The sequence below is a fragment of the Misgurnus anguillicaudatus genome, chromosome 20 (assembly GCF_027580225.2).
Source record: "Misgurnus anguillicaudatus chromosome 20, ASM2758022v2, whole genome shotgun sequence".
Lineage (NCBI taxonomy): Eukaryota > Metazoa > Chordata > Actinopteri > Cypriniformes > Cobitidae > Misgurnus > Misgurnus anguillicaudatus.
Genome location: NC_073356.2, coordinates 15,251,632 through 15,268,934, shown reverse-complemented (window position 1 = coordinate 15,268,934; position 17,303 = coordinate 15,251,632). Strand labels below are relative to the sequence as shown.

Here is a 17,303-nt window from a genome sequence, read left to right as displayed (position 1 = left end):
ATATGTACCTTTGAGATACTAATAAGAACTCTTTAGGTGCAAAGTTATACATTTTAAAAGGTACAGCCCAAGTGACAGCTGGGGTACATATACTGACCATTTTTTCCAACAGTGTATATGAGAACCATTTCAAACGGCAGAGAGAAATCACAGATTCAGTAACATTTCACCTTGGGAAACACATGGTAGTAACAATTTATACGTTTTAGTAACACAATCTAGTGGCTTTACGAGAGGTATGTTATACCATCACACAACTATTTCCCTCATTTTGCCAAAGCTATACAAGAAACACATAAGTGAATTTCTCTCAAACAGAGCTTTCCAGGTCATTTGGCAAAGCCGTTCAGTATTGCGAATATTGCAATATTCACGGCAGGGGAAAAACAACACCACATTATATTGTGATATAGGTCCCAATCCCCCTTGTGTGTTGTAATGCTTTACCTAAAGGTGGGGTGCACGATTTTTAAGAAACACACGATTTTTGAGAAACGCTCTGGAAAAGGGAGTCAGGCCGAGTACCAAAACACACTTGTAGCCAATTAGCAGTAAGGAGCGTGTCTACTAACCAACATCATTGCCTGGGTTGCGTATGCGTGGGGCGGGTCTATCAAAAGAAGGTTCAGATTCTATTGGGTTGGGGTTTGTTTGTTTAGGTGATTTCAAATGTCAACATTGGCTTTCAGAGATTGTGGACCACGCCTTTAAAGGAGACATGCAAATGAGCTGATAAAATAAACACTGGTTGCCATGATGGTGGTTTGTTGAAATTGAAACTCAATTTTGCTGTCAATTATTTCCTATCTCTCTTTCTCTCTCCACTAAATGGCAGTGCCGTGGTTGGATAGTGCAGATTAAGGGGTGGTATTGTTATAATAAGATCCCCTTTTGACATCACAAGGGGAGACAAAATTCAATGACCTATTTTCACATGCTTGCAGAGAATGGTTTACCAAAACGAAGTTACTGGGTTGATCTTTTTCACATTTTCTAGAGTACTAGGACTAGTTTTACATAGGGAGGTGGGGTAAAGCAATTTTTATCAGAGCTTCTCAGTGATTTTAGTCCTCTCCGAATGCTTCATTTCAGTAATCATTACGGACAATGTCAATAAAGATTACGGCGAGTTTTACCTTCTATAAAAAGGTCCGGAGAAATTACCTCAGGCAATACTAATCCAGTGTGAATAGACCAGCTGTAAATATACGTGTAAATTTCGTCATTTGCTTTTAATTTGTGGGTTTCTTTTAAATATAAAAGCACTTAAAGAAGCATTTACTTGTGTTCTAGGCGGAAAAACAAGTCAGTAGCTGTTTCTCAATGTCAAGGATACTTCCTTGGCCTGGTCACTTCCTTTAGAGACTAGACGAGGCTTCTTTTTAGCATTCGGAGAACGCGTAAATGGAACAGGCTAGCAAGTGTACGTCATTGCGTCATTACGTCAGTGAAAAGGTGTGCTTTCGGCGCTGCACCAAAGGATTGTGGGTGATTTCAGAGCATTAGAGCGTGAAGGCTACACATATGCATCCTTTCCTGTATATGGGGTGTAACTTGAACGAAGGACATAGTCCTTGGTTGAAATTCCAAGGATCCTCGACATTGAAACAGTCCTTCGACGGATGTCGATGATGTAACATCCTCGAAATCCCGGCTTCCGAGGATCCTTCCTTGACATTGAGAAACACCTAGTGGCAAGTCAGTTCCTGAATAATATGACACAAACTTAAAAAAAAGTCAAATTCACTTCTCAGAGGCATGGACCTGTTTCTGAAACTGACGTTCTTCTCAAACTGAAATTAAACAGAGTGTTTTGAGTTTTCCTCATCTGTGTCATGATGTTGGCACATGTGATATCAGGAAGCAAGGTAATGTGCACGTGACGACGAGAGAGGTGATGCGCTGCGCAATCGAATTACCCCTTCCACTTCTGAATGTTTTACTGAGATTTTTAATCCCGTCCGTATTGACCATCAATATTACAGACGTCCTGTGATAAAATTACATTACGCCATCTACACTTGTAAAACTAATCCCGTCCGAATAGAGTTTAAGTTGATAGAAGCACTGGGGAACCAATTATAGCACTTAAACATGGAAAAGTCAGATTTTCATGATATGCCCCCATTAAAGGCAGGATAGGCAGGAATTATCTAAAAAAAACTTTTTTACAAATTTGTTTAAACTGTCTTTATACACCAATAAACAAGTAAAATGTAAGTAGTCTGAAAAAGAGAGTATAAAAATCGAGTGTCTGTAGACCTCTCACAACTGTTTTAAACACAGCTCATTTTTCCATTCACTCCACTCTGGGTTTCTTCTAAAGCCACGCCCCCAAAACACATGACCGGCTCTGCTGGGAGAAGCATTTACCTGAGACGAGCGGAGAGGAAGGAGCGCGGTGCATGACATGTAGTAACATCATGTCACAATCACATGTAATAATACACCTAACTTTATCACTAGGAATATAAACAGATAGGATGGCTTTTAGTACTCACTATTAAGCTAGCATATCGATACTGGCAAAGTTTAAAATATATTTTGTTTGATTCGGTAACAAACGAGCTAGTTATATTTATAAGACAAAGTTAAAAACAGATTGCATTGAATTTTTTTATTACCATCAGTTACACTGTGACGAAGGTGAATTTCGTGGAAGATTCATAACATACAACGTTACGGTGTTTTGCATGGAAGAGTTTCCGTGATGAAAGCATTGTTGACTGTGAGGAGGACTGCACACCGCCGACAATACCGCTACAGCATCGTCGACTCGAGGAAAAACCACGCGATATTTACTCTCGTTTGATTTTTTCGTTTATTCCTTTTTTTGCCTTGTTTGCCTTTGCTGTCTGCATATGCAGGTACTGTGAGTTCTGAATGCTCTTTCTCTGCCGTACTTTTGCTCTTCCTAGAGTGCCTCGTGCACGTTCAAATCAATCGGGTGTGCGCATGTGTGGGCAGATCCCGTAGCAACAGGGTGCCATAATCGCGCGAGAGAGATAGTCGCGCAATCCAATCATTTGTTTCGTCCCGAATGGAAATAATTAGCTGTGTTTAAAACAGTTGTGAGAGGTCTACAGACACTCAAGTTTTATACTCTCTTTTTCAGAGTACTTACATTTTACTTATGTATTGGACAGTTTAAACAAATTTGTAAAAAAGTTTTTTAGATAATTCCTGCCTATCCTGCCTTTAAAGTAAAGTTTACATTTTCTATTTAAAAATTTAAAAGAATATAGGAGTCCACACCTCATCTATAACAATAATGATACAGTTGAGCTACAGTATATCTGTCAGGAATCACGAGGCGGAGAACCCAGATGCAGACGTTTAACACAAAACTTTATTAACAATAACATAAAGGCCCACGAGGGAGCACAATAACTCACAAGACAGGAAACATGGCATACATGAGACAAAACGAACTAGCACAGGACAGCAAACACAAGGACACTAAATAGGGGAGCAAATCAAGAGGGAACAGGTGACATGAATCAAACTATAATTAGGTGATTAACAAGGAGACAAGGGGGCGGGGTTATAGACAAGACAGGCAAGGCACATGGCCAGATAAACAAAGCCAAGTGCCTTAACATAAAACACATGGGCTGTCATGATCCTGCCACAAGGAACAAAACTATGACAAGGCAGGACCATGACACTAGCCCTCCCTCAAGGGACGCCACCTGGCGTCCCAAAAGGGCACACACAACTAACAAGACAAAATGAGAGATCAAGGACACAATACATTTAACAAATCAGGGCAAGAATAAATAGAGAACAATAGGTCAGGGAACAATATAAACAACAAACATGAATGTACAAGAATGTTCAGGATGGGTGGGCAAGTTAGGGAATTAGTCCTTGATCAGGGGATACAATAAAAGTAGAGCCGGAGTCCAGGCAGGTATGACAGGGGGACTTGGAATGGGTTCATGTGAAACCCAGCCACCAAAGCCAACCGTGGCTCAGAACAGCACCACTGGTTGAGACAAAGTTGTCCGAGGCGAAGTCGGACTGGGACGGACTGTTCAAGGAAGCCCCCATGGCTAACCACCCAGAAACACTCTTGGCTCCCCGTCCGGGAACACACCCTCGCGGTTCCCCATCCGGGATCACGCACTTCGCGGCTCACCATCCTGGGACACACACTTGAGGCCCACCGACCGGGATACACATCCTTGCAGCTCCTTGTCCGGGATCACGCCATCACGGCTCACCGTTGGGATCACACCCTCATGGATCCCCATCCGGGATCACACAATTTGCGGCTCACCGTCCAGGGACACACACACTCATGGATCACCAACCGGGATCACACAATTTGCGGCTCACCGTCCAGGGACACACACCCTCATGGATCCCCATCCGGGATCACACAATTTGCGGCTCACCGTCCAGGGACACACACACTCATGGATCCCCATCCGGGATCACACAATTTGCGGCTCACCGTCCAGGGACACACACACTCATGGATCACCAACCGGGATCACGCCCTCACGGTTCACCGTCCAGGAAACTCACAAGGCTCACCGTCTGTTGGGTTCAATGCTGGCTAGTTCGTTCTGTCAGGAATCACGAGGCGGAGAACCCAGATGCAGACATTTAACACAAAACTTTATTAACAATAACATAAAGGCCCACGAGGGAGCACAATAACTCACAAGACAGGAAACATGGCATACATGAGACAAAACGAACCAGCACAGGACAGCAAACACAAGGACACTAAATAGGGGAGCAAATCAAGAGGGAACAGGTGACATGAATCAAACTATAATTAGGTGATTAACAAGGAGACAAGGGGGCGGGGTTATAGACAAGACAGGCAAGGCACATGGCCAGATAAACAAAGCCAAGTGCCTTAACATAAAACACATGGGCTGTCATGATCCTGCCACAAGGAACAAAACTATGACAAGGCAGGACCATGACAATATCAATGGAATCACTTTCAGAGTAATTTTACCCAACTGATGAATAAAAAGAAAATTGACATGCAATCAAAATTCTGAATTTAAACAGTGCACATAATGTTATCATCCCTTGATGTTGACACTAATGTATTGTTACAATCATCTTTAAAGTTATCATTGTGGATGTGAATAGGCCTGTAGGATTGTAGGATTTTATTTTGTAGGATTGTGATTCATCAGGTTCAATAGACATAAAACAATGGCCGAGGCGTTTAAATGGTTTCATAAGTTTGTTCTGCGAGCATGCATCAGCATCTATGCAGCTTCGACTGTATGATGAAAAAATTTCTGTGATAGGTTGACTTGTCGTCCGATGAATGACCAATTTGAGATGATTGGCACTGGCTGATGATAACCGTGACATTTTGGCTAATAAAAAACGGAAGTGGTACTTCTGTTTCCCCTTTCTGTCTGACAGCTTTGCCAGTAAATAATACACATTTTCTGTGTATTCTGTTGATGAAACGTTAAAAAAGTATTTTCTCTTTTAATTTTCTCAGGTTCTGTGAAAGTTGCTTTATTTAATTGCTTGTATTGGCTTTATGATCACTCATCCGCAGGCCTGCTTGAAATCTGAGGCTGCAGAACTTGTTGTATTAAACCTAATAAAATATATTGACCTAACCTTTGACTGAGCCATCAGTGTATTGTGTAGGATTTGGGGCAAAAAAATGTAAAAATCGTCTGCATGTTTCTATTTACCTCCATTATTGGTGGTCCTTCTCCAACAACGTACACTCAAGCTGCTTCTTCTTTGGCTTTTGCTTTAATACTGTAACATGCCGTGGCCTACTAGAGATCTGCATGTGTAATTGCACATTGACTCGAACAACGACGCAGAGGTATAAATTAAAACTTGATGCGTAGCCTACAGCATAGGGGCTACGGCGTAGGTCCGACGCAAATCTATAAATCACCCTTAAGGCAAACTTTGTAATTTCTTAAAGGCCTGCTAATCACATCCACTTCACACACGGCTTTCATGTGGCAAAATGCGATGCTATTGAAGTTTCAGCCAATTCTAATAACTTCCTGTCCTCAGCATCGGTATCCATGGATACTAGATGATTGACGGCAGCTACAAAGAGGGCCATTCATCAGAAAGCTTTTAACTGTAAACCTCAATAGCCTCAAAGTAAAAGTGGTGGTTTTACACGGAGAAGGAGGGTGTGCAGTTTCTCCACCCTTTCTTATGAGCAGATTTAGAGAGGAGGGGTGAAGGGGCTGTGAAGGTTGTTTTGTCTAAAACACAGGAAAGGGGGCGGGTTTACTTAAGGACGTCTATTTTTTCCTCGCTGTGTGTAGAAGGACTGGCTGTTGATAGTACATTGTATTCTTTACACACAAGATGTAGTGATATTATTCAGTTCACACAAATATAAGAAACAAGGGATGTTGGCGAATAGAACTGAACTTTGTCGACTAAGGGGCTCTGTTCAAAAATCTAGTAAGCGGTCTACTGTCCACATAATCTGCATCATTTGCAGTATCCTACTTAAATGGGAAAATAATTTAAAACACTTTACAGTGGCAGCAACTCAATAATACAAACTCTGCGTCCCAAACCCTGCAATGTCTGTATTGCATTAGAAAAAGTTCCTACTTCTTAAACATTAAATCAGTGCATTCTATGTAGTATGCATGGTTGAAGTACATACATTTCAGATATACTACATCCGGCATGTCTTCCTTGTCATGTCACAATTTTAATTTTAACAACTAGTAAGGACATAGAACAGACTAGTACAGGTGTTGTTAAACAAGTAATTTCATCATACGATTTTCACTTTGGACCAAGATGGACCAAGTTGAGGAACGATATTTCACTCAATTTAAAGGTGCAGTGTGTAAATTTTAGTAGCATCTAGTGGTGAGTTTGGGAATTGCAACCAACGGCTCCGTCCACTGCTCACCCCTCGCTTTTGAAACGCATAGAGAAGCTACGGTAGCCGCCACCGGAAAAACATGTTATCATCGGAGACAACTTAATAAAAAAGTTTGTCCGTTAAGGGCGTCTGTAGAAACATGGCGGCACAAAATGGTAACTTCCACATAAGGGGACCCTCTTGTGTATGTAGATAAAAACGTCTTATTCTAAGGTAATGAAAACATAACTGTTCATTATAAAAAGGTCTTTATACACCCCAGATAATATAGTTTTGTATATTATTTTGCATTTCTGTCAAGAGATCCTTCTAAAAATTACACACTGCACCTTTAAGTCTGATAACCCTGCTGAAAAAAACAATAAAACCATTACAGAAAATTCTAATGGTTTTATTGGATTTATTGGGAATTTTAATGGTTCTTATGGAATATGGCCCAAAACACACTACAGTGTATTGGTTTTTGTTTGTCTCTAATGGTATGTATTGGTTCTATGTATTGGTTCTAATGGAATATGGCCCAAAACACACTACAGTGTAGTGGTTTTAATGGTAAAAGCTAATGGTTCCTATTGGTATTTTAAAGGAAACCATTCAAATTTTCTGTAATGGTTCTATTGTTTTTTTTCAGCAGGAAATTCAACCCAGTCTCATGGAAGTGCGTATAAATAGCACGCAATGTGAAAAGTCGCCCAATACATACGCCAGTCCTTCCCGTTCACCTAATACCAGAGGCGTCATGCCCATTCAAACGTACCCCCTCAGTTTTTTGAACCAAATGGATTTTGCATGTAACCTCAAAATCAAAGAAGCGTCTATTAATCTGTTACTTTCTTTTAATCTGTTTAATGTGCACAATATTATAAATTATGTGCTGCATCCTTGTCACTTTTCAGATATTTTTGCCGTTTTGATAGTGTTTTGATCATTCTGGCGGCAGGCGCTACAGCCAGCGCAGCCGCAGATGTCATCAGCGTCTGAGCGCGCTCGCGAGCTTGCTGTTGGTGCTGTATTTTGCTATCTGAGGAATTAAAAAGTGTAAGAAACGCTCACAACATTTCCAAACCCCAGTATGGTAATGTGCAGTTAACCTCCTCTGTGTAGAAAATGTTGGGTTTAAAATGTGAACGTCTTAACGTTATATTAGTAGAGATTTCTAGATTTATCTTGGTATAAATGCCAAAGTTCGCCAGAGTTCACGGGGCGCGGAATCACACATGCTCACATATGAGGTCAAATTTTATCCTCTAATAATTTTATCTAAACATATTTTTTAAAATCATTATTGAACATTAAAATCAATCGCGTGGCTGTAGCTTATGTAATTCTCATTGTTTATATACTTTATGGATTTTAAATTACATTAATTTCATAGGATAATGCAGTTGTTATGGAAAATGCATTAAAGACACAATTAAAGAAGTCATTAAAAAAACGTAAATAAACAAAACATGCCGTTTCAGATGTAAATATGATGGCCAATATGTCATTATTCCGATTGAATAGTATTTGATATAAAAGTTCAACACTTTTATTTTAAGGGTTTTTGCATGAAGGTGCTCAGATTGTTAGAAATGTAAGTGCCATGGAAAAGACTGAAAGCTCTATAATATATTTCGTTTGATGTCTGTGTATGCACATATTTCTGTGAGCTGTGCACACTGTGCCCCCTTAAAAAAAATTGGTGCATGACGTCCCTGCCTAATACAACGCATCTTTTCATGTCGTTTTATGTATTGGTCTCTTAATGTTTTTCTTTTTTTTACGAGTCTCTACATGGTTTCTCCATGTTTTTGTCAATTCTTAAACCATGGCCGCTTGGAGTTGGGGTTAGAATTGGCATTTGGATGTCATTTCATGTAACAAAAAGTTGTTTTAATCCCAAACCAAGCGGCAATGGTAAAAAAACTTAAAAAAAAAACAATACATAAAACGACACAAAAACATGCTCCGTATTAAGTGAATGTGAAGGACTGGCGTATCATATGCATGCAAAATTGGAATTTGGCGTATCTATTGCACGACTTTTCACACTGCGTGTTATTTATATGCACTTCATGAGACTGGGCTCAATCATTTAACTTTAACTCACTATGGGGAAGATCACGCGGTAACGGAGTTACACTTCCACTAGATGTTTCAGTGTCACTCACCAATTAATGAACCAAAATTTAAGAAGAATATGTTAGTTTGTATGTGCCTATAAATAGTCACACAAAATGGTCTGGTGAAATAAAATCTTAATATGATTTTAAAGAAAGAAAGTGCTCGGTAACGGAGTTACACAGTTCTGAGGATAGTGCTGTGTCATGAATAAAGGGCCTTTCGCATCGCTTACTAATTACCAGAACTGGGTGATTTTCAGAGAACTAAATACGTCCCAGTACCATTTCCCCGATGGCATTCACACCACCAGCCTGGACTCTGAAGTGACATACTCAGTAATGTATCATTTGTAGTGATGGCTTATCTAAAGTCAGCGCAAAAAGGAGCAGAAATCATGCAGTGATGGGCACACAGAAAGCATCCAGACAGCAATCTGGCCCAAGCAATAAGTTTTTGTCCCTATAATAAACATTTGCAAATACAAACTATGGCCACATTGACATGCAAATTGTTCCCACAGAAAGACGATAGCTAGGCAGTACTGGATTAGTGGTTGAAATGTGCACGAGGATGACTCAATGCAAAATAACAAGTTGTTAAAGACTAAACTTATCACAAAACCATCATGAGGGTAAATTTTTTTAAATTAAGATTTATACATCTAAAATGTGTGGTTTGTTAGAATAGGGCAATATTTGGGTGAAATATAACTATAAAATCTGCAATCTGAGGGTGCAGAAAAAAATCAAAATATTGAGAAAATCGCCTTTTAAAGGATTAGTCCATTTTCTTAAAAGAAAAATCCAGATGATTTGCTCGCCACCATGTCGTCCAAGGTGTTGATGTCTTGCTTTGTTCAGTCGAGAAGAAATGATGTTTTTTGAGGAAAACATTGCAGGATTTTTCTAGTTTTAATGGACTTTGGTGGAGCCCAGCATTTGATACTTGACTCAACACTTAACAGTTTTTTTCAATGGAGTTTCAAAGGACTACAAACAATCCCAAACGAGGCATAAGGGTCTTATCTAGCAAAACGAGTGTCATTTTTGACAGGAAAAACAAAAAATATGTACTTTTAAACCACAACTTTACGTCTAGGTCCGGTCCAGCGTGACCTAACGTAAATGCGTAGTGACGTAGGGAGGTCACGTGTTACATATATAAAAAGGACATTTGCGGACCATTTTAAACAATAAACTGACACAAAGACATTAATTAGTATCATTTGACATACAACAATGTAGAAATGGTCCTCTTTCAACACACTGTAAACACTCTGTGGGGTCAGCTGGCGCATCACGACCGGATCTACATGACGAGAAGTTGTGCTTTAAAAGGGTATATTTTTTATTTTTCTTGTCAAAAATGACAATCGTTTTGCTAGATAAGACCCTTATGCCTCGTTTGGGATTGTTTATAGTCCTTTGAAACTCTGTTGAAAAAAAAAGTGTTGAGTTAAGTATTAAATGTTGGGCTCTATTAAAGTCCATTAAAATGAGAAAAATCCTGCAATGTTTTCCCCAAAAAACACAATTTCTTCTCGACTGAACAAAGAAAGACATCAACACCCTGGATGACATGGTGGTGAGCAAACCATCTGGATTTCTCCTCCAAGAAAATGGACTATTCCTTTAAGTACAAATAAAGTCCTTAGCAGCACATATTACTAATGATAAATATTATTTACGGTAGGAAATTTACAAAATATCTTGAACATGATCTTTATTTAATATCCTAATGCCATCTGGCATAAAAAAATCTATAATATTGACCATATATAGTGTATTGTTGGCTATTGCTACAAATAATGTGCCACTTATAACTGGTTTTGTGGTCTAAGGTCACATTTTAAGCAACTGTTTCTCCTGTAGATGAATTTAAACACTGATTTTCCAACAACATTTTTTTTTAACTATTTTACCAAGACGCTAATTTATATGACCTTGTACGATCTCATTTGTAGTTTTTAGTATGATCTGCTTTCATTACATGGGTGGGCTTTATTGTATCGTATGAATGAATGAATACGAATTATCGACCTCTTAAAAGAGTATTTTTCATTTTTGTGAGATCATGCTAGATTTTGCATACTATATAGTAGGGAAGTATATGACTACGGTTAGATGCAGGGAAAGTGTGCACAAGAGCTTGTCACAGTGCATTTTGGGATTGCCTTCAGCATGTGAAGGATACATGCTGTGCTACCTTAGAATTTGGCTGTAATGAGCTATTTTAGGAGGCAGTGTAGTGTTGCTGCCTATCTTTTGAAATGGCATTCGTGTTTTAAAGGTTACTTTAACTCTAAGTGTGCCTATGATGGGAGAGAGCTATTTGTCACAGTTTTGACCTTATCAGAGATTGTAAGAGCTGTGAAGGAAAAGGCTGAAAGAAAGAAAACCTGAGAGCAATGCGGTGAATGCAGAAATTATGATTTACTGTCATTCATGCACTTTTTTTATTGAATTTGCTCAATTTGGTTGCATGCAATTAAATTACAGGGTTCCCACGGGTCATGGAATTTCTGGAATATTATGGGATGTCTTAGCAATCACCACTAAAGGAAGTATTGAAAAATAAGGCCGAAGATAGAGAGTGATTGAATAAGAAATTTTGAGGTCAGTTTTTTGTTTTATTTTATGCATATGCCTTTACACACATTTTAATTCAGGTAAACATGGCAAGATTGTATTCATTGAATATCAGCATGCTTTATCTTATTTGTTTTGTAAAGTAATATGCAGGTTTATGTCTGTCCTAATAGCATATTAACTCTAATATGTGACCTGTCATGGCTTATTGCTAATAGTTAATCTTAGCCAGAACCATTGTTAAAAAAAAGTTTTATGTTCTTTTTTTGTCAAATTAAAATCCCTTTTTTTAATATCTGTTGTTTTTCTTAAATTCGTCTGTCTTAAGGAAAGAGATTTTCATTATATCTTACTGTATGTGCTTAGTAAGAAACAAAGAGTAAGTGACCAGTCCAGATCTTTAACCACCACACTACCGCAACATTTCTGTGTTTGGGTTAGTCTGGCTGCTTAAATGGCAAAGACAGCTGGATTCATCCCTTCACTGAACTCTAGCGTTGTGTTAATCTATGAAGGATTATCATATCACACACATGTCCTCCCTGTTGCACTACACAAGCACAAGCAGCTGTGATATGGACTCAAAAGTCAACACATGACCTTATGTTCACTCATACTACTGCATTCCTGATACATAGCCACTTATGTTCAAACTATTTTGTGACATATTTTTAGCAGATTTTACTGAATTGCATTGAACTGCATTGAGGCTTGTGTCAGTTCTTGTGCCCGTTCTTCGTTTCCCATCTTTCTGTCCAGTCCAAGTTTCACCTCAAAATACACCACAGATCTTTCATTAAATGATGTTAAATATGGCCATTTGTTATTGTGTGTGTCTCTTTAAATGCAAAGAAAGCTTCTGTTCCCCTCCCCGTATGCAAAGTATGGGGATGAGCGTTTACTCATGTGCTTTGGACTACATCAAAACATGTGTCTCTGGTAGAAGGTTGAACTTTGCATTCATAAGGCGCAGTCTGTGAGCGGTTATGGTTGGTGCGTAATCAATGTGACATCACATTGCTAGGGGATCCCCACCAGCCTGTTTTGTGTGTTGTTGCGGTATAAAGGAGATTACACAAAGAAGAATAGATGGATTTGTATAATAACAGGATGTTTCTGCACACTGATTTTCTGATAGAAACACATTTAAAGGTCCCATATTTCCTGTGTTTTTGAACCTCTGATTTTGTTTATGGTGCGCAATATAACATGTTTAGATGTTTTGTGTGTAAAAAATGCAGTGTTTTTTTTACACTATTTACTTATCTCTATAGCGCTGTTTTCGCTGTCCTAACAGGCTGATGTCTTCCTTGCTCTAAGAAGTCCCACCTTCAAAAATACGTTACGAGTTCTGATTGTGTAGCTTGTTTAGTGTGTTTTGATTCAACACCTGCTTAGCTTAGCGGGCGGCTGGCATATTCCTGTGGGCGGAGCTTAGTCAAAAACCCTTGCTTTGCCGTCATTCAACCGGGAAGTAGAGGGCTGTAATCCAAACAAGCCGTTCGCTGTAGGCTTTGAAAGGGGAATTATGTTAAAGAAAATACAGTGAGGAAAATAAGTATTTGAACACCCGGTTATTTTGCAAGTTCTCCCACTTAGAAATCATGGAGGGGTCTGAAGTTGTTATCGTAAGTGCATGTCCACTGAGAGACATAATCTAAAAAAATCCAGAAATCACAATGTATGATTTTTTTACTATTTATTTGTATGATACAGCTGCAAATAAGTATTTGAACACCTGAGAAGGTCAATGTTAATATTTGGTACAGTAGCATTTGTTTGCAATTACAGAGGTCAAAGGTTTCCTTTAGTTTTTCACCAGGTTTGCACACACTGCAGGAGGAATTTTGGCCAACTTCTCCACACAGATCTTCTCTAGATCAGTCAGGTTTCTGGCCTGTCGCTGAGAAACACAGAGTTTGAGCTACCTCCAAAGATTGTCTATTGGGTTTAGGTCTGGAGACTGGCTAGGCCACGCCTGAACATTGATATAGAGCCACTCCTTGGTTATCCTGGCTGTGTGCTTCGGGTCATTGTCATGTTGGATGACCCATCTCCAATGCTCTAACTAAGGGGAGGAGGATGTTCCCCAAAATCTCGCAATACATGGCCCCAGTCATCCTCTCCTTAATACAGTGCAGTCGCCCTGTCCCATGTGCAGAAAAACACCCCCAGAGCATGATGCTACCACCCCCATGCTTCACAGTAGGGATGGTGTTCTTGGGATGGTATTCATCATTCTTCTTCCTCCAAACACGTTTAGTGGAATTTTGACCAAAAAGTTATATTTTGGTCTCATCTGACCACATGACTTCCTCCAATGACTCCTCTGGATCATCCAAATGGTCATTGGCAAACTTAAGACGGCCTGGACATGTGCTGGTTTAAGCAGGGGAATCTTTCGTGCCATTCATAATTTTAAACCATGACGCCTTAGTGTATTACCAACAGTAACCTTGGAAACGGTGGTCCCAGCTCTTTTCAGGTAATTGACCATCTCCTCCGGTGTAGTTTTGGGCTGATTTCTCACCTTTCTTAGGATCATTGAGACCCCACGAGGTGAGATCTTGCATGGAGCCCCAGTCCGAGGGAGATTGACAGTCATGTTTAGCTTTTCCATTTTTTAATTATTGCTCCAACAGTGGACCTTTTTTCACCAAGCTGCTTGGCAATTTCCCCGTGGCCCTTTCCAGTCTTGTGGAGGTGTAAAATTTTGTCTCTAGTCCCTGCTGAAAAAAACAGCATCAAACCAGCATGGACCAGCATGGGAATTATGCTGGTCTATGCTGGTTTAGCTGGTGGTCACAGCATACCAGCACCAAAACACAACATATGCTGGTATGACCAGCATGGGGTGCTGGTGCTAATGCTGGTTTAGCTGGTGCTAATGCTGATTTGTTGCTGGTTTAGCTGGTGCTAATGCTGGTGCTGATGCTGGTTTGGTGCTGGTTTAGCTGGTGTTTACTAGCAAACCAGCACCAAAACACAACATATGCTGGTCTTGCTGGTATGCTGTTTTTTTCAGCAGGGGTGTTTTTGGACAGCTCTTTTGGTCTTAGCCATGTTAGTAGTTGGATTCTTACTGATTGTATGGGGTGGACAGGTGTCTTTATGCAGCTAACAAGCTCAAACAGGTGCATCTAATTTAGGATAATAAATGGAGTGAAGGTGGACAAAGGCTACTGTACCAAATATTAACATTGACTTTCTCAGGTGTTCAAATACTTATTTGCAGCTGTATCATATACAAATAAACAGTTAAAAAATCATATATTGTGATTTCTGGATTTTTTTTAGATTATGTATCTCACAGTGGACATGCACCTACGATGACAATTTCAGACCCCTATATGATTTCTAAGTGGGAGAACTTGCAAAGTAGCAGGGTGTTAAAATACTTATTTTCCTCACAGTATATTGCTTGGCATTGAATTTTAAGCTTTATAATTTTGCAGGTATTATTTATGCTCAAACAGCAACATTACGCACTAACTAAAGTTTGAAAAATGGGATCAGGAAGAACAGGACCTTTAAAAGTGATTTTTTTTTTTTAGGTTGGGGGCTTTAATAATTGATTATTAATAAGAGGTGCATACAAAAGCATATGCTTGGACAAACTCCTAAATCTATTAAAATATGGCATGTAACTTGTCACGTAGGTTTGTTTTTTAGGTGTATGATGTCTTAAAATTGTGTCTTGTTGAAGGAAAACACCACTGTTTTTCAATATTTTACTATGCTCTTATCTCAACTTAGACTAATTAATACATACCCATATTTATTCAATGGCTCCACATAATCTTTGTACAGCGCGTCGTGAATGTGCCAGCACCTAGGCCAGCCCCATTCAATCCTATGGCTCCAAACAGGGACAAATTTAGAAGCCACCAAACACTTCCATGTTTTTCCTATTTAAAGACTGTTACATGAGTAGTTACACAAGTAAGTATGGTGGCACAAAATAACACGTGGCGATTTTTTTTTAAGCGGATAAAAAATGAGAACTGTATTGTATGGCGGAAGAGCACTTAGTTCACTTCGGCCTCGGCGTCCAGTAACATCATCACTCCTGACTACTCCCCCTCTCGCTCAACTTCTGTCAATATTACTGCGCCCGAGGTCAAAGTGCTGCAAACTAAGTCTCTTCTGCCATACAATATAGTTCTTATTTTTTATCTGCTTAAAAATTTGCCATGTTTTATTTTGTGCCATCATACTTACTCGTGTAACTACTCATGTAACAGTCTTTAAATAGGGAAAACATGGAAGTGTTTGGTGGCTTCTAAATTCATCCCTGTTTGGATCCTAAGGAATGAATGGGATTATGCTAAATGCTAACACATTCATGACGTGCTGTACAAATATTAAGTGCACGCATTGAAAAAGATAAGTATGTATTAATTTGTCTAAGTTGAGGTAAGTACATAGTAAAATATTGAAAAACGGTGGTGTTTTCCTTTAAAGATAGATGTGACTTACTGAGCAGATCAGACAATAGACAATACATAAGTGATTTTTTTGGATATATTTATGTTGCTGTAATAATGCCAACTGTAGTATCCAATGTTGGTTTCTTCTCCAAAATACAATACTTGATAGATTTTTTTTAATCAATTAATTCTGTTATTTTAACTTACCTTCCCCTCTCTGTTCTGTTCTCATCTTTTTGTAGGTTGCGGGCCGAAAAGGTTTTCCTCATGTAATCTACGCACGGTTGTGGCGCTGGCCAGACCTGCACAAGAATGAGCTAAAACATGTGAAATTCTGCCAGTACGCATTTGACCTCAAATATGATAATGTCTGTGTCAACCCCTACCATTATGAAAGAGTGGTGTCACCCGGGATCGGTGAGTCTGCTGCCCTTTTATTGAATGAACAAAGTGATATTAAATGTGCAGTTGATTTTAAATCATGTGCACTCTTGCAGTGTTGTCCAGTGTGGCTTGTCTTGTTGAACCATAATACATTTTTATATATGCATAGATTTTGCAAATTCATAACATGTTTTTCTTTCTGACCTTTTTACATTATTGACACACCTGCAGTTGGCCTTAGTCTTCAAAACACAGGTGAGTTCTGTATGCAGCAATATCTTAGCATGAAAGTACACAATACTTTATATACATAGCTATATTCTGATTGGTTGAGAAATGTTTCACGGGTATGCATGCATTACTTTTGAATAAATGCACACTTGACATGTCAAATGTCCTAAAAATAATCACCAGAGCAATGTTACTGGTAACCATGGTATAAGCAGAATAATTGACTCCTTTGAATTATTTGAAAATTATGCACACCCGCTTCGCCTCTTGCCGCATTAACACCTTGGGTGTGCATTATTTTCGAATAATTCAATGGCCTGTCGTCAATTAATCCTTACATATTGTCAGTCATAAAATTCTTGTAACTTGCTGTGTGATTCGCTGAATCAAATTCATGATTTATCATTTCTCTAGGTCCCTCCGGCAGACTGATAAAAGAAGAGTACAGCCATGACTGCATTCAGATGGACGTTCCTCCAGGTCTGCCTCCTCAGCAGGACCACCAGGGGGCGATGAAGCTCCCCCCTCCAGACCACTACGGCCAGCCACTGCCCCCTCTCCAAATGCCTCCAGAGCCCACACGCGCCCCTCCGCCAGTCGCCCTTTACTCTAATATGCCCCTCTCACCCACTGGTAAGACGTCTGGCCGCATGGGATTGTGGGGTGTTAAGATGTTCAGCTTTGGGCATCCCA

The 17,303-nt window shown here is 39.4% G+C and overlaps 1 protein-coding gene across 3 annotated transcripts in view; it reads left to right on the top strand.

The window, feature by feature from the left end:
- The window catches only part of smad10a (SMAD family member 10a), a 32,676-nt gene that overhangs the window by 4,700 nt on the left and 10,673 nt on the right, over window positions 1-17,303 (top strand). For all 3 annotated transcript variants that reach the window (XM_055218936.2, XM_055218937.2, XM_055218938.2), the window contains exons 3-5: window positions 16,238-16,412; window positions 16,611-16,634; window positions 17,025-17,243. In XM_055218936.2, coding sequence (XP_055074911.1) covers window positions 16,238-16,412; window positions 16,611-16,634; window positions 17,025-17,243 — 418 coding nt within the window. The remainder of the gene's footprint in view (window positions 1-16,237; window positions 16,413-16,610; window positions 16,635-17,024; window positions 17,244-17,303) is intronic.